This window comes from Lampetra planeri, chromosome 79 (assembly GCF_965212315.1).
Source record: "Lampetra planeri chromosome 79, kcLamPlan1.2.h2, whole genome shotgun sequence".
NCBI classification, from domain to species: domain Eukaryota; kingdom Metazoa; phylum Chordata; class Hyperoartia; order Petromyzontiformes; family Petromyzontidae; genus Lampetra; species Lampetra planeri.
In genome coordinates, this window is record NC_136184.1 from 405,487 (window position 1) to 426,347 (window position 20,861).

The 20,861-nt window shown below is 45.7% G+C and overlaps 1 protein-coding gene across 4 annotated transcripts in view; it reads left to right on the forward strand.

The window, feature by feature from the left end:
* Window positions 1-2,391: 2,391 nt before the first annotated feature.
* The window catches only part of LOC144738252 (ribonuclease inhibitor-like), a 41,084-nt gene continuing 22,614 nt past the window's right edge, over window positions 2,392-20,861 (forward strand). For 3 of the 4 annotated variants that reach the window (XM_078621254.1, XM_078621255.1, XM_078621256.1), the window contains exons 1-3: window positions 2,392-2,543; window positions 16,502-16,887; window positions 18,730-20,404. In XM_078621254.1, coding sequence (XP_078477380.1) covers window positions 16,524-16,887; window positions 18,730-20,404 — 2,039 coding nt within the window. In that variant the 5' untranslated portion in view covers window positions 2,392-2,543; window positions 16,502-16,523. The remainder of the gene's footprint in view (window positions 2,544-16,501; window positions 16,888-18,729; window positions 20,405-20,861) is intronic. The other variant, XM_078621257.1, reaches the window with a different exon arrangement.

The following is a 20,861-nucleotide window of genomic DNA, read 5'->3' on the forward strand; positions in this document are numbered from 1 at the left end:
TTAGGCGGTGTTCATTGGAGCGCTGTCTTTCCGACAGCTCTGTTTCTTCACCTGATGACGGCTGCTTGTGTTGTGGCCGAAACATCGTGATAATTTTTATTTTATTATGTTATTTATTTTATTATTTCCCTTCTACGTGACTTTACCGAAAGAACCAAGAAGAAAAAAAGCTATCTTTGTCTTTTGTGAATGTTTGCGTGTGTGTAAATGAGTAAAGCGAGTTTGAACTTACACCACTGAGTGATGCTTTTCGCGTTGTTAATAATAACCACTGCCGGACAGATTTCCATGAGACCCACTAACAGAAGCTCTCGCAGTAACGCTCACTAAACGCCACGGTTATAGTGAGCGTTGTGAAAAACGGAGATTTTAATAGCAATGCATGCGATGTAACTTGGGGTAAAAATGTGACCATTACAACAGGAGTGGTTTTGCACTGGAGTCGTGAGCTCTGCACGTGGGGGGAATTTATAACCGCGCACGTGTCGGATGCATACACACCTACACGTATAACAGTTCACACACTCACACAGTGTGGGGGTGAGACTACTTCATAGCCAAAAACAAATCGGCAGTTTGTCTTAAATCGCGGTTGCCGAGTGCAGGCACAATGGCCAATAACGCAAAGCGGCCAGCAGCAAACAGCACGATTCAAGTTGTAATAGATGAGAGTTAACACGTTTCTAGACATTGACCCATGATGTATCAAAGAACTTGGGACAAAGACGATGGGAGGGAATTTCGAAGTGGAGCAGTGCGAGCGAAGACGTGGACTATGATGAGGCCACGTTGGTCTAATGCAGACGACATCAGCTGGGATACAAGTTCTGTTTTGTGGAGGCACAACGTGCTCAGATATTCCACATTTAATATTTAGCGTGATTTTAAATATAATAATTACATGTTAACTAACTGGCCTGCTATCTCAGTAGAGGAGTAAGCGGCTTCAAAATCAGAATGTTGAGTTCAAACCCTGGTTGGGGTTGACTCATCCCATTATCCTTCATGGATCGATAAAATGGGCACTTCTTTGTGGGGAAGTCCAGTCAGGTGAAGTCAAGTCAGTCTCATTTGCAAGTAGCCCGGGTTCAGAAAAATAATAAATTCTCATTGAGCAATGATTGCTACACTGCCGCTGTCTTCCCAGCCATAAAAGCTCCACACGATATCAATGCTGCTTGTCTTGAGAATCAACTCAACACCGTCATAGGAACGTGGAATAATTATCTCCACTACCGGAACAGGGCTGTAAGCATGAGATAAGCACCACCTTTATGTTTATTTTAGGAACATCACTTCACTTTAGTCAATTATAATGTGTGTCTCAGACTGCATCAGTGCATTGCACGAGTTGCGTGCCGCGTGAGCTGATCACATTGGTGGTTATCGTGAGTTGAGCTCACCGACCAATGACAAGTCACCTGGTGTGGAACTGGCAATCAAAAACACGTTCCTTCGGAGTGGGCAGGTAGGAACTTGGTTGGACAGCGCATTCGTGCACGACAGCCAGATGCACGACAGCCAGACTCATACCTGGTAGGCAGTGTGGAACCTGTTGTTCCTACCTGTATAAAAAAATTATCCCTGGTGGGCAGTGTGGAACCTGTTGTTCCTACCTGTATAAAAGATGACTTGAGGTAGCCAGGCAGCCAGCCAGGTAGCCAGGCAGCCAGCCAGGTAGCCAGCCCCCTTAACTATCGGCCCCTCCCCCTTTCTTAGGCCCCTCCCATTACCCCCCTCCCTTGACCAACCCCCCATATCCTTAGGCCCCTCCCATGACCACCCCTCCCTTAGGCCCCTCCTCTAAACCCCTCCCCCCTCAGGCCCCTTTCATGACTCCCCCCTTCCTTAGGCCCCTCCCCTGACCCTCCTCCCTTAGGCACCTCCCCTCTCCGTACCCGGCAGTAGGTCTCCACCAATCAAAGAGCTGTGTGTATTATTATATTTATTTATGCACGATAGACAGACAGACAATAAATCCCTGGTGGGCAGTGTGGAACATTGTTCCTACCTGTATAACCAACATTGTCTCAGTACAATTCTAATACTCGCTTAACGAGCGAGATCCGTTCCTTGGAAAATGCTCTAAGCAAACAGTCATACCATGCTAAAAGCTGAGTTACGTTTCAGTTTAACATGTTCCACTCTTGAGCAACTTTATTATCGTGAGAGATACAAAATATAATTTGTAAAATAAAGTAATAGAACAACAAATGTAACACCACATAAATAACCAGTGCTTGCAGAGTTGCAGGTGCCACCGTTCCCCTCTCCCCACCCCTTTCCCGCTCTCCCCACCCCTCCCCAACCCTAACCCCTCCCCTCCCCCAAGCCCTCCCCCCAACCTTCCCCCTTACCCCTCCTCCAACCCCTCCCTCACGCCTCACTCCACCCCTCTCCAACCTGCTGCTGCAGGAGGAGACTGCCACTGACTTCCTGATGCCACAGGGCCTGAGACTGAGAAATCAGCCACGGGGAGCCGTGCAGCGTTTGCGCGTGTCAGGGGCGAGAGACGCGAGGCGACTCAACACTTCACAGTGTGGGTGAGTGTGGGGAGTTTGTGGTGTGTGGGGGACGGTGGGTGGTATGACACTTCACATTGTGGGTGAGTGCAGGGAGTTTGTGGTGCGTGGGGGACGGTGGGTGGTGTGACACTTCACAGCGTGGGTGAGTGTGGGGAGTTTGTGATGCGTGGAGGACGGTGGGTGGTGTGGTCCAGACTATAAAACTGCCTGTGTAGGCTACAGAGCAAATGTTTTAATTGGCGCATAAATGTATGTGTGTGTGTGTGGAAGATGGTGTAGCACGTGTGAGTTGTCTCACGAGCAAGGCCACTGTGTGTGGAACTAAAATGAGTATCTGGGGCGGTGTGTAAATATGACACATTGGGGAGACAAAGGCGGTCCCACGTGGTTCTGAACACCCACCCCATCGTGTGCCATTCCGGCCTTTATAGGGGCTCAATAAGAGTACTGCCCCGCCAGCCTGTGGAGCTACACGGGGGATGTTTGTGCTGGAGCTCGTGCTGTAGGTGTTGAAGACGCGCGACCGTGGATCCTCTGTAGGGAGCGCGCGTCTGCTGTGGGCAGCGTGGAGCTGCACGGGCGAGACGCCGACGCAGAAATTCCCTTCGCGAGTCACGAGATACGCGCTGGAAAGCGATCGCGCTGATGTGTGTGGCTGGGTTGATGAAGCGAGCACCACCTTGGTGTGCTTGGCTTGTATGTTCAGTCGTGATTCATCATTTTAATCCACCATGTCATGGAAGTTTTCAATTTCTCTGTTTTCCTTAATTGCACATTTTTCTTTAATTTCATAAAATATTTCACCTGCAAATTTTATTGAGATTGAATGTCTCATGCGCAAGCATCATGCTAATTTCTCTGCTCCATCAGCTGCCCCAGCAGACCCACCTCTCTCTCTGACCCCCCCATCTCTCTATTTAAGGCCTCGACACAGGCATTGGGTCTCTGTGTGTCTATGTTGTGTGTCTCTCTGTGTGTGTGTCTTTGTATTGTCTCTCTACTTGTGTGTTTGTCTGTGTCCGTGTCTGTGTTTTGTCTCTCTCTCAAATTTAGTTCTACCTGATGATGGTTGCTTGTGTTACAATCGAAACGTCGTATTATATTATTTAATTTATTTACTTTCTACGTGACTTTACCGAAAGAACCAAAGAGTACCATCATTTGTTGCCAGGTAGCTTCTCAAAAATAGCTTAATAGCTCCAATGGGCTTTACCTGATGAATATAAAACAAATATTCACTCCTCTCCTTTAGCCTTGTTCTCCTATCGCCCCTCTCATCGTTGCCTACTCCCCTCCGTCCTCTCTGCCCAGCAACTAAAGGAGTTTTTCGTAAAACTTGACTCATTATCAGGGAACTTATTCTTCATTTCTGGTACAATTCTCTGAGCCTGTCTCTCACCATCCACCCACTTGTCCTGTGCCCATGACTGTCTATTCTCTCTGTATGAATTTATGCAGTCTATGCACGCCTCCTTGTTCCCCATGATGCTTGTCTGATTGTTCTGCACTGAATTTTATTATTCGGATATATACGAGATGCTCTGTAAATGCACTCTCCACTGTATTATTTTCCACCCTGCTCCCTCCACTGCCTGTGTGTGACAAGGCTGGACGGGCCACATTCCGAGCTTGATGCAAATTGAGTTGTTGCGCCTTGGGCGTCAATATCAATGGGTGTCCATTTGTCAGTTGTCATTTTTCTCTCAAATATTGAAGATGTGTGTGCTGTATGAGAGAGCTCGTGACTGAGACCACGCCCCCTATCCCTCCCATGACATTCTCCCCTGGTACTATTTGACTGCTCAGCAGATCAGCAAAAAATGTCAGTCAACTCTGCATGTCAAGACTTTCTCGAGGCGAATTTTTGCTGGTCAAATCCAGAAGAGTGCGGAGAAGTATGGTCCAACAACCTTTATGACCGCGACGGCATGGGGAGGACTGCCTGCAGCAGTGCATTTGAAAATATTTAATTATTGTTGTTGGAAGAAGGAAGTCACTGATGTACAATATCTAGTTTCAAAATTACAACCAACACCACCAACAGTATAAACAGCACAATAAAAAATTATAACTGCAATTAATGATTCTGAATATCGTTTTTAATTTTCATTTGTCTGCTTTACTTTTTTACCATCCGAAGTGTATTCCCCATCATAGACACTATAGTAACCATTCATGCTGTCTAACAAGTAACAATTTTCATTAAAAAAAATCCTTATTCATGTTTGTGTGGGGATATGGAAGTTAAATTTACTGTAATTGAAAGGTTGGATCCTGCATAAGAAAGATATCTAAATTTAAAAGGTTAACATGACTACAGCTACGGATTGCATGAGCTCTTTAGAGCGGTATGACGCAGAGCGATTTTGCAACTGGTAGTATAATTATTTCTAAAGTGAGAGGAGTGCAATATCATGCACCTCACTCGACAAACAAATATGTTGGTTTGTTTTCAGTTTACATTTAAACGTTTTTTTCTTGAACCGTGAATAAAACAGGTTAAACAGATTTGCGCACGGGTAACGTGATTAGGAGCCACACCCTCTGGGTGTTTACGCTCCCCCTAACGGGGGCTGTTTAGGGTTTGTCGGGTTCCTATCCCTCCTAAAGGTAGCGCTAAAGATCAGGAGAGGAGTATTAGAGGGGGGGAAGGGGCGGGGGATATTCGTGACAGGGGGGTTAGAATCAAATCAATGAATGGGAAAATAAAATAATATAAAGAAAAACATAAGTGTAGAGCCTGCCTCAATCCCTCCTGGGGACCACTGTCGTTCAGAGTGTGGTAGAATGGTGTGATTCCTGTCACCCATTCCTCTCCACCCCACGCCCACTGGATCGGTTTTTCCTCATTACGTCCAGGTGTTTCATGTTACACCGAATTCTGAAGAAATAGGGTACATATTGCCTCATGTAGTTATTTTTTTTTCCTCCCTTAATCTTGTAGCTGAGGTGTTCCATCGCTCCTAATGGAAATAGAGATCTATAACAAGGCCTCCAGTTTCCCAGGACAGTTTTTATTACCATGGTATAAAAGGCTTGGAGTAATGTGTGTTGGTGTGTGGATACCCCCACCAGTTTCAGGCCCCACAGGGATGAATCCACTTAAGGGCCGACCTCGGTGCCACAGATGGAGTTGAAGTAGGTGTAGATGTTCCGGTAGAAATCGGCAATATCTGAGCATATCCAAAAGGCTTACAAATATGCATGCATAGAACTTGTGGGCATCTGGGGCAGTCTGGGAAGGAGTTAGAGAATTTCAATTTCAATGGGAGCGACCTAGAACCAGCTGCCCATGCTTACCATATCTCTGCTCCCCCTTTTTGGGGGGGCGGGGATGAGATGTCATACCCCAGCAGTGCTTACCGCAGTTTCTTGACTTTTAGTCTGGCCCGCTCTTCGCCTGAGTCGAGGAGATGGCACGCCTCTGCTCGTTTGTACGTCTTTATTTGTCTCCACGAGCCAGTCCATTATGGGGTGGGTGCTCTGGGGAAAGTTTTTGGTTGGGACCTTGTTGATGGCGTCCCTCATGTGTAGATCTTTTCTTTCTTCTTTCTTATATATAAAAGTCTCCGCGGGCTCGCGCTTGCGGGGGATTTGGCTCTCGGACGGTGGGCTATATGTAGAAATTGTTTTGACAGGCGGCACGCCCTAAGCCCCGCGGTGGGAATAGGCTATTCCGTTTTCCCATCCGTAAACTTTAAAGTAGTTTAATTAACACATTTGTGCCGTTTCTATTATTCATTATTTACTTATTGCTCGACGTCGACCGTACCAACTGACGACAATTGCGTGGGGGGGGACGGACCCTACCAAGTGCTGCGCGTTCGCTCGATTACAGGGGACATTTTCTTTTACGCGTTTTACAGCCAACACATACACACATCACGCTGCGGATATTTCTTCACAGTGTCATGTCCTCTTCGCCCCCCCTAACACGATGCGTCTAGTTTATAGTACAGACTCCGTAGATAATTATATTTTAGTGCTTACATAGCATGCACGGGCGGGGGATGCTGCGGGGGGGGGGGGGTAGCGGCCCAGCCCCTAGCCTGGAAATGTGCCAACTCCTCCGCCTCGCCAATGTAGGCCAGGACGGGGACTAAGCATGCCACAAGGCCTCAACATGGCTATGGTAAGTACAAAGTTCCTTGCTTCTTACACTAATAACTCAAGTCCATTATTTACTATTGTTAACACACATTAGTTGACAAACATTACAATAATAATGTTTGTGTGTAGATAACAACTCAGCTTCATTGTGCAACATTATGAAACAAGTTCACAGATGTTGCAATAATTATGTTTTTGTGAAGATAACAACTCAAGTTCATTGTTTACCATTATGAAACAAGTTCACATGTTACAAAAATTATGTTTGTGTACACAAAACTCTTTTTAGATTTTTGGGTTGCTCAATTTCCACTTTTTTTGCTGCGCTTTTATAACCCTGCCACGGTCTACTGCCAGTCTGTGATTTCTGCTTATTTCTTAAATGCATTTCTATTGTTTCCATCACTCACGTCACGCTATTTACTCATACGTAGTACTGCGATACTGATAGCTGTGCCATCATCGGGGATTGCTGTGCCCGTCGATGTGTGTGTGAGTCCATGTGTGTGTCTTTGAGTCCATGAGTGCGTGTAGAGCCATGCGTGTCTTTAACTCCATGTGGGTGTCTTTTTTGAACGGACAACGTCAAAGTGTTTATGTGTGTGTGTTAGTCCATGTGTGTGTGTCAGTCGATCTGTGTGCGTGTACTTCGATGTGTATGTCAGTCCATATGTGTGTGTTAGTCCACATGTGTGTGTAAGTCTATACATGTGTGTGTCACTCTGTGTGTGTGTGTAAGTCAATGCGTTTGTGTGAGTCCATATGTGTGTGTTCATCCATGTCTGTGTATCTCAAGTAAATGTCTGTGTGTCACATGTGTATGTGTGTAGGGCTGTGTGTCAGTCTATCTATGTGTGTCCATGTCCATGTGTGTGTGTCTTAGTCCATATGTGTGTAAGTACATATGTGTGTTTACGTCAATGTGTGTGTGAGTCCACGTATGTATGTGTGTGAGTTGCTGTATTTTGTGTACGTCGATATATGTGTGTGTAACTCCATGTGTGTATATCTCAAGTGGATGTCTATGTGTGACAGCATGTATGTGTGTGTACGGCAATGTGTGTGTCACTCGATGCATATATGTGTGAGTCGCTGTGTGTACGTCCATATGTGTGTGTAACTCCATGTATGTGTATCTCAAGTGGATGTCTATGTGTGTCAGTCCATATGTGTGTGTGTGTAAGTCGATGTGTTTGTGTGTGTGAGTCCATATGTGTATGTGTGTGTCTGAGTCCATGTGCGTGTGTTAATTGCTGTGTGTGCATGCCTCCATGTTAGTGTAAGTCAATTTCTTTGCGTGCCTGTAGGCCCATGTGTGCGTTTTAGTCCATGTGTGTGCTTTATTGACCTGCTCAAGGCCTATGATACCATCAGTAGGCCTGGCCTCTGGGTTGTTCTTCGTGCTTTCTGAGTCCTTCACCCACTGATCACCATCCTTAAGGACCTTCATGATGGTGAGCGGGCCTGGGTAAAACTACGTGGCCGGGAGTCAGAGCCTTTCCTAGTACACATTGGGGTGCGACAGGGATGTCCTCTGGCTCCCACATTATTTAACATCTATTTTGACCACGTAGTTCGTCAAGCCTTCAATAGCTGTACCGGAGGAATTTACATTTAGTACAGATACAATGGGAGGCTGATCGATGCCCGGGTGCGGTCAAGGGATGGCTCCCTATTGCTCAACCACGTTATGTATGCCGATAATCTGCTAATTGCTGCTCACTCGGAGGAGGAGTTCGAGGTGCCGTTGCTGAACCTGGAGCTTGCCACCAAGAGGTGGGGCGTTACCATCAGCCCCACCAAAACGAAGCATCTTCCTGGGTATTTTGTACCATCGGACTCTCCATCCCCACAACTCCCAATTGGTGATGGGGCAGTTGTGGAGACAGTGGAGATTTTCCATACCTTGCCAGTCTGCTAATGACCAGCTCTGGTTTAACAGCAGAGGTCTCACTCAGAATCAGTCGAGCCGCATTATCTTTTCATCGGTTGTGTAACGCTGTTTGGAAGCTACCTGGTCTATCACTCCGCACGAAGCTTCAGGTCTTCTCGGCCACGGTCATTCCCTTCCTTCTCTATGCTTCTGAAACTTGGACCCCCCTAATGGAACATCTTCACCGGTTAGAAACATTTAGGATGGCCTGCCTACGATGCATCCTGGGTTTAACCAGGCTGCATTGTGTGAGGAGCTCATAAATCCTTGAAAGATGTGGACAAAGTCCCATCGGTGAGCTCCTCCAGCAGGCAAGGCTGCGTTGCCTGAGTCATGTAGCCCGCATGCCCAGCCACCGCATGCCTAAACAGCTTTTGTTCAGCCGGATCGAAGGGGCTAAACGGTCGTGGCACGGGCTGGAGAAGAGATGGAGTGATGTGGTACAGGAGGACGTGTAGCTGAGTGGACTTGCCGATGACCGGTAACAGCCATGTCAAGATCGGCCTCTGTGGAGGAGGCTCCTGAAGGACGCTACTGGCCAGTTGGAGGCAATCGCCCTCCAACAACAACGGAGGGCGGAGGAGCAACACTCACAACAACGAGCGGAGCGCCGGGCGGCTAAAGCACAGCAAGTTGCCACAGTAGGGGCCACAGGTGGTGCATCAGCCAGTCGTCTCAGTCAGTCGACCTGTGCCATCTGGGTTTGCCCCGTGACCTCCTGCCAGCAGGCGTTCGACACTTCACGTGTCCTCAAAGTGCACATAGCCTGGCACAAGCGTTGTGGTGACGTCACCGCCACTTAGTGGCGAATGGCGGTTGTTGTTGTTCAGTCTATGTATGTGTGAGTGCATTTGTGTGTGTAACTCTATGTGTGTGTCAGTCCATTTGTGTGTGTAACTACATGTGTGTCTGCCTTTTTCGCCCGGGCAACGCCGGGTACTTACCGCTAGTACTTGTATAAGTGTGACTGTGGGACATCGTGCCGTGTCTGTATCTGATGGAAATAATAAATGTTCTCTTCTTCGGTCAACAGGTCCCCTGTCTTGTCAATATTAGCAGATGTTCCATGCTGGCCAATTAATTAATTTACTCTCTATTTTAAGGGATGCGTTGCCCCATACTGTCGATGCACAGAGGGATAGAATGGGATCTGTCGATCTTTGCAGACTCCGAGGATGGTGGAAACAGTCCAGTGTGGCTTGAAGCCCCGTGGTTTATCTTTGGAGAGTGCGAGAGAACAATCCCGGTGAGCGACCAAAGACTGATGGAACATGCTTCCCACTTGTTCCATATCCCCCTCTTTTCCGAGTTAATCCAGTGTTTGATGTTCAGTGTTATCCTTAATGCATATCGGCAAGTGGTTGATTGAGAATCCCATTAGAAATCTCGGAGAGCCTTTACGCATGTATGTATGTTGAACTTCTTTTGCAACGTACGTAGCCAACCTTGCTAATCGACTAATCTTGTGGTAGAGAATGGCAGAACAAGAGTTTCCACCGAGCATCTTCTGGAAACCGCTCAGGGTGGTCTTACTATTCGTACCCACGAGGGACCACACTGCCCCACACTCTCTGCTGGGAGATGGGTACTCATCACATGATGGCATAAGAAAACACATTATAATATGTTATACATATATAAAAGTTAATAGTTTTGTGCATGTGTGTATGTGTCACACGGTAATCACCTCCAAAATGTAACGCTGTTTCTTTCCAGCCTGTTGGTTGGCCAAAACAAAATTCACATTTGAGGATTTTAACACAAATGATTGTTTTTTATTTAAAACATTTTTAAGTTTAATTACAATAGAATAAAATAATTTCTCCGCGATTCCTGTTGTGAAAACCCATGGAGAGAGAAGCCATAATCAACAATAGGTGGGATTTGATCCCATTATTTCACAATTTTACAAATACAAAGATTGACATTAGCAAAAAAGGAATGTCAATCGTATTTTAGCAGGCACATTGTTCCTTTAAAAGTTACGGATTCTGTTGTTTAAATTAACTGTTGGCTTCTACCTCCCTGTTCACAGAAATCGTGATGAGAGGCTGAAGTCTGTTACTCACTCCCAGTCAGTCGAGGGAGCGATAGCCCTCACTGTCCCCTTCATCCCGTGGTGTTGCCTGTGGGACTCATCGGCATGTAAAAGCCTAAGTTCACAATGTCAATTAAACCAAAACCTCGGTTTAATAATGATACATCAGAGACATTGGACTTCATCAAGTGTGACAGTCTTGTCTTGAGTAAAACGGTGCTAAATTGTTTTCGTCGTTGTTCTTGGAAATGCTGTGATCGTGTTTGATCCCTCCACTGGCTCCTGATTTATTTCTGGATCAAGGCCAATATCGCCTTCACTGTCTTCAAAATCCTCCAAGCAGTCGATCCTGCTTGCCTCTCCCCTCATTTTACTCACCTCTCAGTGCTCTCCTATATCGTCCCTACTGTCTCCCTTTACTCCCCTCCACTCATTCTCCGTCCCGCACCCAAGGCTTCCTTGTTGAAGGTCCCAGTCAACCTTCACTCATTTGCGATCGTCACTGTTTGTTCTATCTTGATAAATGTATGCTTCCAGTGACGACCGTATCTCACTATTGTGCACAGCCTCCTGACATACAGAGGCTATGTAATTGCACTACTTTATTATTTTTCATTTCGCAGCCTCTACTACTTGTGATTCACAAGGCCGGTTGAGCCACATTTTCAGCTGGAAGTCTAATAGAGTTGTTTGGCCTGGGGTGTAAACATCTGTAATAACCGAGGTAAGAGACTGCTTACCTGACACAAGTGTACAGTCAGACAAACAATCGGGAAGTAGGCTTCCCATTGGTGCAAAAAGGCCTCCACAATGATTGCTCGGGAGGCAAAATTGAAAGGGATTGGAGGAAAGATTTTAAAGGTAAAAGGCGGGAAGCAAGGGTGAGAAGCGTTGGTGGAGAAGGTACAGGATTGACCGAAGGGAGTGGGGTGATAGAAGCTTCCAGAGAGGGGGCTTGGGAGGTATAAAAGGGAACAGCACAAGGAGAGGAGGACATTGGAGAGGAGACAGCTCAAGTCTCAAGAACCAGCCCTGGGCATCGTTAGCGCTGTGTATGAATGAAGGCTTTTTAGAAGTCACAACGTGTGTTAGCATCACTACACATCTGTAGTGGGTATTGTGAGCGTTACACGCGGTTACCACAACTTACCTGGTGTAGTGTCAGCCATTGGTCAACAGGGGGCAACGGCGAGTACGGCCTGTGTCAAGTAACACTGTTAGGCCAGGGAACCCAGAGGGTGGTTGGGAACCGGAGGTACACACCCCAGGCCCCCAGTGGGGGCTGGGGGATTACGCAATAGTTCAGGTCCCTCCGGAAGGTTCCAGAGAGTAGGCATGGCCAGAGGCGGAGTGACCCTAGGAGCTGTATATAAGCCGGACCTCTGAATGGGTTTGCCAGTCGTCAAGCTGAAGACCAAAGAGCCAGCTTAGACTAGGACCCTGGGAACCCCCGGACTCAACGTCCTTCTAAGGGCTGGGACCGAGTGGGCCAGTGGGCGGGACCCCAGGACCTTGATTGGGTCGGGTCAGCTAGCCTCCCCTAGGTCCCCCTAGCCGGAGGGCTGATATATATAGAAGAAGTGGTCCCAGTGATTATGACACGCTTGCCCAGAGGCTATACCGCCCCAGGGTATCGGGTGGAAGGGGCCGATACCCCTTTGTGTCAGGGACCTTATGTTACCGTTATAGTTGATATATTTGCCGCCCAAATATAGACGAGTGTGGAGAAGTATAGTCCAACAACCTCTACGACTGACACAAAAGGAATAAGACTGCAAGCAGTCCATCCAAAATGGCTTCATAATTGCATTTAAAGCTGGTGTCAAGCCTGCCCTCCACGTGTGCTAAAGAATTTTACTTAACCATTTGATGATAGTTGAGTCTCTAGACGTCAGCATTTTTTGTCTGACATTGCAAATGTCGGATACTTAGATGAGTTTTTTTTTCATTTTTCCTAGGGCACCCCTCACTGTATTCTCAGATGGCTCAAATCAGGAAATGTGGTCTTCGTTGATGTTGTGATTTGCATGAGCTCTTCAGGGGGGTATGACGAAAAGTGATTCTGCAACTAAGAATACAATTTCTTCTACCATGCTAGTTTCTGCCTTCAATTGCTGAGCAGGTTGCCACTTGCATCTGTAATTGCGCAGGAAATATTGAAGTAGGCTCCCCTGACCTGACTCATGTTTGCAAAGTCATCCTTTATTTCACCGTTTTAGAGTTCTTATCCACTGCTGCAGCTTTTCGATCAGGCTGCCTCTGGTCATGCCAGACCTTCTTAGGCCCTTGTAGTCTTCTATGGGCCCTTGTAGCAGTTTTTCACGTTTTTATCAATTAAGCATCTTCGTTTAATCACTAATCAAATGCTTCCGAATACTGCAACGGGTTCTTGGGCAGGTCTTGGCAGCGTTGTTTACAGAATCTTGAAACTGGTCCCAATCAGTAGGTTCCTCATTAGACAGGAGCATGCGTCACCACTGCCCAGCTCCACATTACAACCATCCCCACCATCAGAATTATATTTAGAATGAGCTTGGGAAGCGTTTGTTGGACTTAGAGCGTACTACTAAGAGATGAGGTTTACGATCAATCCCACAAAGAACAAAGCACCTGCTTAAGTATTTTAAGTCATCGTATTCTCCCCTCCCCCACTCCCCATGAGTGGTGGGGCAGTTTTGGACAGAGTGGAAATTGTTTTCATAACTGGAATGGGTACTTAAGACCAGCTCAAGTTTGACAGCAGAGGTGAAACTTTGAATCAGTCGAACATAATTATCTCAGCTGCGTGACGCACTGTGAAAGCCACATGACCTGTCGCTCCACGTAAATCTCTGGGTCTTCTCAGCCAGATATCCCCTCCCTTCTCTGTATTTGAGAAATATGAATCCCTTTTAATAGAACATCTACACTTGTTTTGCATATTCAGGTTGTCTACGATCCACCGTGGGTTTAACAAACTGGATTGTGTGAGCAGATTAGATCCTTGAAAGATCAGGACACATTCCCATCAGTGAGATCTTAAGGCAGGTGTGGCAGCATTGGCTGGGTCATGTAGCCCAACTGGCCAGTCTCTGCGTACCCGAACAGCTTCCGTTTGTCCAGATATAAGGGGCTAAACCTATAGACAAGAGTTTGACTGCTGTGTAGCAGAAGGATGTGGAGCTGCTTGGGCTTGCGGACAGCTCGTACCAGTGGTGTCAAGATCAGCCTCTCTCGAGGAGTTTTGTGAAGGATGCCCACCTCCAGCAATAACGGAGGGCGGGGGAGTGATGCTCACAACAACGAACGGAGTGCAGGGCGAGTAAAATACAGCAAGTTGGAACAGTGGGGAGCACACGTGGTAGATTTGCCAGTCATCCCCGTAACTCAACCCATGGCACCTTTGTCTATCCCGTAACCTCCTGCCAAAGGAGCCTTCCACAGTCCACATTACCTCAGTGTGCACTTAGCCTGGCATAAACACCTTGCTGACGTCACCAATTTTCAGTAGAGAATGGCTCTTATTGTTATTGTGTGTATGTATCCACCCCTTCATGTGCCGTATCAGCCTTCTGAGGTGCTCGATATCAGAAGTAATTTCCAAATCTTCCATTGAGTTTTTGACCGATTATAGTATGTAAAAAACTCTAGAAGATTTATCTTGTTTGTATCTGTGCATATCCTATGTGTGTGTGTTTTTGGCGAGCCATGCTGCACAACAAACACAACCACAGTTATCAATAGCGCATTATATCTCCACTGGTTTTGGGTCCTCTAGGTTGAGTCTGCATTAAATGAGTGCCGGATACAATTGGTAATCAGCAGAAACTGAGAAAAAGATGGCCAGGTGTGGTACTGGCCATTTCTACCCCTCTTTTGCCATGCCGGCCTTCAAAGGTGCTCAATAATAGCACTTGCCCCACCAGTCTGTGGAGCTACATGGGAGATGTTTGTGCTGGAGCTCGTGCTGTAGGCGTAGAAGACGCTCGGCCGTGGATCTTTTGTAAGGAGCGCGCGTCTGCTGTGGGTAGCGTGGAGCTGCATGAGAGTGAAGCCAAGAGAGTTGTTGCGCCTTGGGCGTAAACATCAATGGATGTCCATTTTCCAGGTGTCAATTTTTTTCGTAATTCTCGTGGAGATGTGTGCTGTATGAGAGAGAAAAGCGACTGAGCCCACGGCCTCCCCCTCTCCCCCCCATTACAGTGTCTCCACGTACTATTTGACTGCTCAGCAAATCATACGTGTACAATACGTAATTGAATGTGAGGTGAGGAGGAAGGACAATAAACAAAACGCAAAAAGCACTTATAAAGAAATGAGTTTTCAATCAATTGCATAGCCCCAGTGGCTTCCTAATATCAGAAGGAACAGAATTTCAGATGGCAGCAGAAGCGCATCTGAAAGCGCGCGATGCAAACAACTGCAGGCCACCGTGTGCTCCCTGCTGCCAAAGAATACTATTTGATCAAGCCGTCTCCACCTGTTACGCAAATATTTGCTAATTTTGCAAAAAATGGGTTTACGTTCGAATTGCTTGTTATGGGGCATTCTCGTAGAAAGAACGCTCGTTAAGTGAGACCGGCCTGTATATGTACAGTATCGATATTTAGTTTGCAGCGGTGCAATACACACAGCTCAATACACAACGAGTTAAATGTATGAATATTTCAAACGATGTACAAAACTCGTTTTAGTCTCATGCTCTGCATGCTGTTGTAAATGCACGTTGTGCATACTCACTGACCGGATGAATATTATGGAGACTTTTAATGTTAAACTAAGGCTTTTTTCTTTTCGATTTAAAGCTTTTGTGACTGCAGAGATTCATCTTCTTGGTTCTTTCGGTAAAGTCACGTAGAAGGGAAGTAATAAAATAATAAAAACAAAACATAATATAATATAATTAAATAATATTTTATTATATTATATATTAGTAATTATTTTATTATGTTTTGTTTTTATTATTTTATTACTTCCCTTCTACGTGACTTTTCCGAAAGAACCAAGAAGATAAGGCTTTTTTCATTAATTTCTTATGTAAAACAAATATAGGGAAGCGTTCATCCAGTGGTAGAGACAATGGCTGCTGATGATGTAACGTGCCGCTCATTTTCGAACGATTCCTAAGAGAAAGTGTAGGAGATTCAAAGGCATAGGAGGGTGGCTGCACAGACGCCTGGACCACTGCTGTCCTGCATAAGTGATTTTATTTAACATAATGAACATCACAGTAACATTGACGCTGCCTCATGTGTGTACTTTAAGTTTTGGCTTCCCCACTCAAAAGATCCCGTTCACTAATTTCCGTGAAGCGTATGTGACGTCATACCACTGCTAGATAACCTCAGATCACCCTCTACCCATACATTGAGAACATGGGCGTACCCTCTACATAGGGTCCACCCAAGATCAAACCTGGCTCCCACCCTCTGCCGTTCCACCTCCCAACCTAATCGTCACTCAACCTGAGGTGACGCTATCCCGATCATTGCACATTACAGCGCAATTCGCCGTCTGCGTGGCATCACGGTGGTCGAGGCAGTGAGCGCGTGGTGTCAAGCAGCTGCTTAATTCTGTTAAACCTGTGTGGTATTTTGAATTAGGTTTATATTTAACTTTTTTTGTCGTAGTGTTGTGTTCATATGCTTGCACTGAAGAGTGTTTTGAGATGTCTAAGGTGTTTCGATGCTATTTAATGTATTTCCATATATTCCAATAACAATTGGAGCTTACATTACAATTTATATAACTCAATGTATCCACAATCAAATGCCTATAGTCACAATTGTACCCAACCAAGACCTCAGATTTTAGTAGCAGGATTTTATTATAATAATTTTTATTCTTTCCCATACCTGGCTAAAATTACACGACTATGCTTACAGGTGGCACGTGGTTTGTTTTAATGTTCTTCAGGTGACTCCATGCGTTTGTCGTGATGGCATCAAAAGATCCTGCATATGAGATCATTAGAACCAACAAAGTGAAACTCCTGCAATGTCTCCAAGTGCAGTCATCAGAAGTGCTTGACCATTCACAACAAGCAGGAATAGTCCTGCAGAATGAATACGCGTCCCTTAAAAGCACGACTGACCCCACTGGGCGAACACGGCACCTGATCGACCTCATGCTCGACAAGGGAGAAGATGTGTGCATGAGATTCCTTGAAGCCGTGTTGGTGCCGCTGAGATCTGAGATTCCTCTCCTAGATCGGTGGATATCACAGCATAAGCAGCAGCTCAACGTGATGGGTGTCGATCTGAGCAGTACTGCGGACGAAACCATCCCTGGAGCAGCTTCTCGTGAGTGATGCTAAACTTCACATAGCCATTATCATGTCTTGGGCAAGTTTACGTGAAGGGATTGTTTTGAACTGAGATGATTTGTCATTTAAAATGAGCAAACTGCACCATCCTTGCATGACAACATTCCTCTCAGAAGGAGGACATTTATATTCCATTGCATAACAGGGAAAGTACAATTGATCAGCAATTGGGAGGAAAGGATAGATGGATAATGAAAGTGTGTAAATATCAAAAACTTACATCCACACTGGACCCCAACATGATTTAATTCGTCATATCCCACACCTCTCTTTCCTTGGAAAATACTTAAACATGGTGATTTTCTCCCACCTCTTCAGACACAGACTTTGTATTTAAGCTGGAAGAATATAATGAGCTATGAAGCTCTCTTTAAAGTGTCAAGCCCAAGATGGTTGCCCATGGCAGCAAACCCATCTGCTGCCATGGTCTCCATGACTTGGTACAATCTGGATTCCACCAAGGCCATGTCATTGAAACTATTGCTCTATGCAGGGTGAATGACCACCTCTCTTAAACTATGGAAGCTGCTTCTAGTTCTTGACTTTTGGGCTGCTTTGGATACCACACACTACTCCATCCTCTTGAATCGGCATGGCTACGCAGGCATCTCTCACACACTTCCCTACTGCTTCTGCTTCACCCTCTAAAAGTGAGCCATATTTTTCCAATCAAGGACTGCCTTCCGTTCAGAACCCCCAATTCTATGGTGTTCCACGTGGCTCCGTCCTTGGCTATCTTCTCAGTACAATGTCTCCTCCTTTGTGGACATTTTTTTATTCCTAATTTTTTATATTGACTAGCTATCACTGCTATTTCTAATTACACCCAGCCTTTTATTGCCATTGACTCATGAAACGGAACCTACTCTCTCCTCTTACCTCTTGGATTGGTTATAATTCACTCCAGATAAAACCTCAAATTTGTAGCCCTCGTCATTAGGAAAAAAAGTCCACGCGAGATAATGACTGAGTCTATTATTCCCGAGAGATTAAAATAACATCAGATACAGAGGGATCACGCTCCTTATGGTCAACATTGGCCAAGTGGTGAGTCACTGGGTTCAATGTTTCCTTGGAAAGCTAATGGAAGTTGTTGAAAAAATTTGTCATAGGAAATCGACACTCCACAATGTAGTGGCTGCCACAGTGTTTGCTGATGATGCAGTAGCCATATTAGTTGAAATTCAAGTGAACCTATGATGCATGATGTGGGAAGCTACGAGTTTTGTAATTCATATGGCTGTTGTGGAGGTGAAAGCACTTCATCTTCTCTGCTGCTCGGACCGTGCCTGGTGTACTGCAATCCACCAGTGTAGTCCCCTTGCTACGTGATGAAGGCCAGCTTGAGATGGGAGAGGAAACACTGCCCCAATACCAGTGAAATATAAAAAGTAAAATTCAACATCCTAAACAACAAAAATCAAAAATTGTAGGACAAGGCAGCACTGAATTTTACACACAGATTAATATAATTAGGTTGTGATGATGCTGATGTACACAGTAATGCTAAATGTGGTGGTACTATCTTTTTCACATGCAAAACACAAAAGACAAGTGGTGGTAACATTTTTGTTATGATAACAAAAAAATGTTTTACAGAGGTACAGTGTTTAGAAAAATTGCATTTGTAGAATACACATCGGGAAAACTTCCACACAATAATTCATGATGTACATGATGGTGATGCATTATCCATGGTGAACGAATTCGCTACGCTTTTTGTTACATAGTTTATTTTAAACATATTTGTCTGCTATAGGAATGTTTTTATAATTGTAAGTGAAACTAATTTGCTCGTTAAATTATTTATTTGATTTAGATAAGCCTGGTGATGATTACAGAGAATTCTTGCTGAAGCTGACATCATTAACACGAGACTACAACGCACGACCTGGAGAACCTGCAGTGTTTTTGCTGGAGAGGATGGTGAAGCCAATTCTGGTTCCCTACTACCGCCAGCAAGAAACCAAGGAGCACGAGTTACTAGCGAGAGGCAAGCAGCACGAGGAGCTGATGAATAGAGCACAGAGAGAAGGGATGACTTACAATAATCTCTTTGATCCCATTGGAAAAAAAAGACACCCCCGACTCGTTATTGTAGTGGGGACTCCAGGCAGCGGTAAAACCATGTTGAGCAAATTCATTGTGCACAGCCTGCTGGCAGGTGAGAACGTGTTTGCACAACTCTTTGAGCACATTGTGCTCATGACGTTCAGGGAGATAAATAATGTTGTAGAGGTATCACTGGCAGAGCTGTTTTCTAAGCTGCACTCATGTTTGGGAAACAAAGCGGATGAGGTTTTCAAAAACCAAGAGAGAACCCTTTTCGTTATGGATGGGTTGGACGAGTTTGGAAAGTGCCTTGACTATGCCAATGCGTGCACTGATCCACGTAAGACGGCAACAGTAGAAGCCATCATCTCTGCCCTAGTGAATGGAAACCTCTTGCCCAAGGCCTCAGTCTTGATAACGACTAGACCCATTGCCATGGAGCAGCTGAGTGGAGTGAATGTTGATCGAGCTGTTGAAATTACTGGGTTTTCCAATGAAGATAAAATTGAATTTTTACGCAATTTTTACCAAGATAGAAGTCTAGCAGAAAGGGCACTCAAGCTCCTGCAGGAAAATGAAACGGTGAATACATTGTCCCAGAACCCTTCATTCTGCCAAATAGCAGCCATTACCCTGAAGGAACATTTACAAAAGTCTGATCATTCTGAGATTATCCTCAAATCAATGACCGACCTCTTCACACAATACGTCTTTGGGCTCATAAAACACCATGGTCGTGGCAGCCACGGAGCCAAGGAAATCGTATCGTCTCTTGCCAATATGGCTCTGAAGGGGGTTCAGCAAAACATCCAAGTGTTCAGCCAAAAAGATCTAGAAGAGTGTGTTGTTAGTTCTTCTGAACTCGGAAGTACATTCATCAACAAAGTGTTCACATGCGAGGGCATTAAACAAGGGAGTTGTTATTCGTTTTCACACTTGACAATGCAGGAATTCTTTGCAGCTATAGCCGTGCATCTGTCACATTCAACATCGCCAGTGAGTGACGTCATCAAAGCTATTGAGGATAGCAAAGATGGAAGGTTTGATGTGTTTCAGAGGTGTTTTTGTGGACTAGCATCAAGCACTCCATGGAAGTTCTTAGAGGGTATGTTGGATCCTCCATCTGCAGATTCTCAAAAGGAAATAATCGAGTGGCTCAATCGCAGCTTGGAGACTCAGAAGTCTAACAGACACAGGTTCATCAGTCTCCTGCACTGCGTGCACGAGCTGCACGACAGCAAGTCCCTGAGTGATGCCACTCGGTCCATGACTGAGATAGACCTGTCACGCACAAGGCTGTCCCTGCCAGACTGCGCTGCCATCTCCTGGATCCTGCTGCATCGAGAGGAACCTGTGGAGAGACTCGATCTGTCAGGCTGCGACATTGGCACTGAGGAAATGAAGAGGCTTCACCCTGGACTGCACAAATGTAAAGAGCTGGTGTAAGACTTTAACACCTCGCATTCACTACTTCACAAATTGTGTGTGTGCGTGTGTGATAGCAACTCGATCAATTGAGTACCAGGTGCAGTGTGTAAAACATCGCTGCTCGGGAGACAAAAGCGGTCGGGCATGATGCTGGCCACCCACCCCATCATATGCCATGCCGGCCTTCATAGGTGCTCCCTAACAGCACTTTCCTCAGCAGTCTGTTAAGGCTATATGGCAGATCTTTGTTTATAACACTCCTCGCTTAGTAACGGTGCACACAGTACAATGTAACCCCATACTGAAGTAAACACTCGCTCTTGCATAGCCCAAGCATGAATATAACTTTTGACAAATTCTTCCCCTTGCCACTGCCATCATTGTCCTCACTCCTCACTTCACTCCTCTCCCGGCACTCCACGCTCACCCTCTCCCCTTATACCTCCCATTAACCCCCCAACCTGCTCCTGC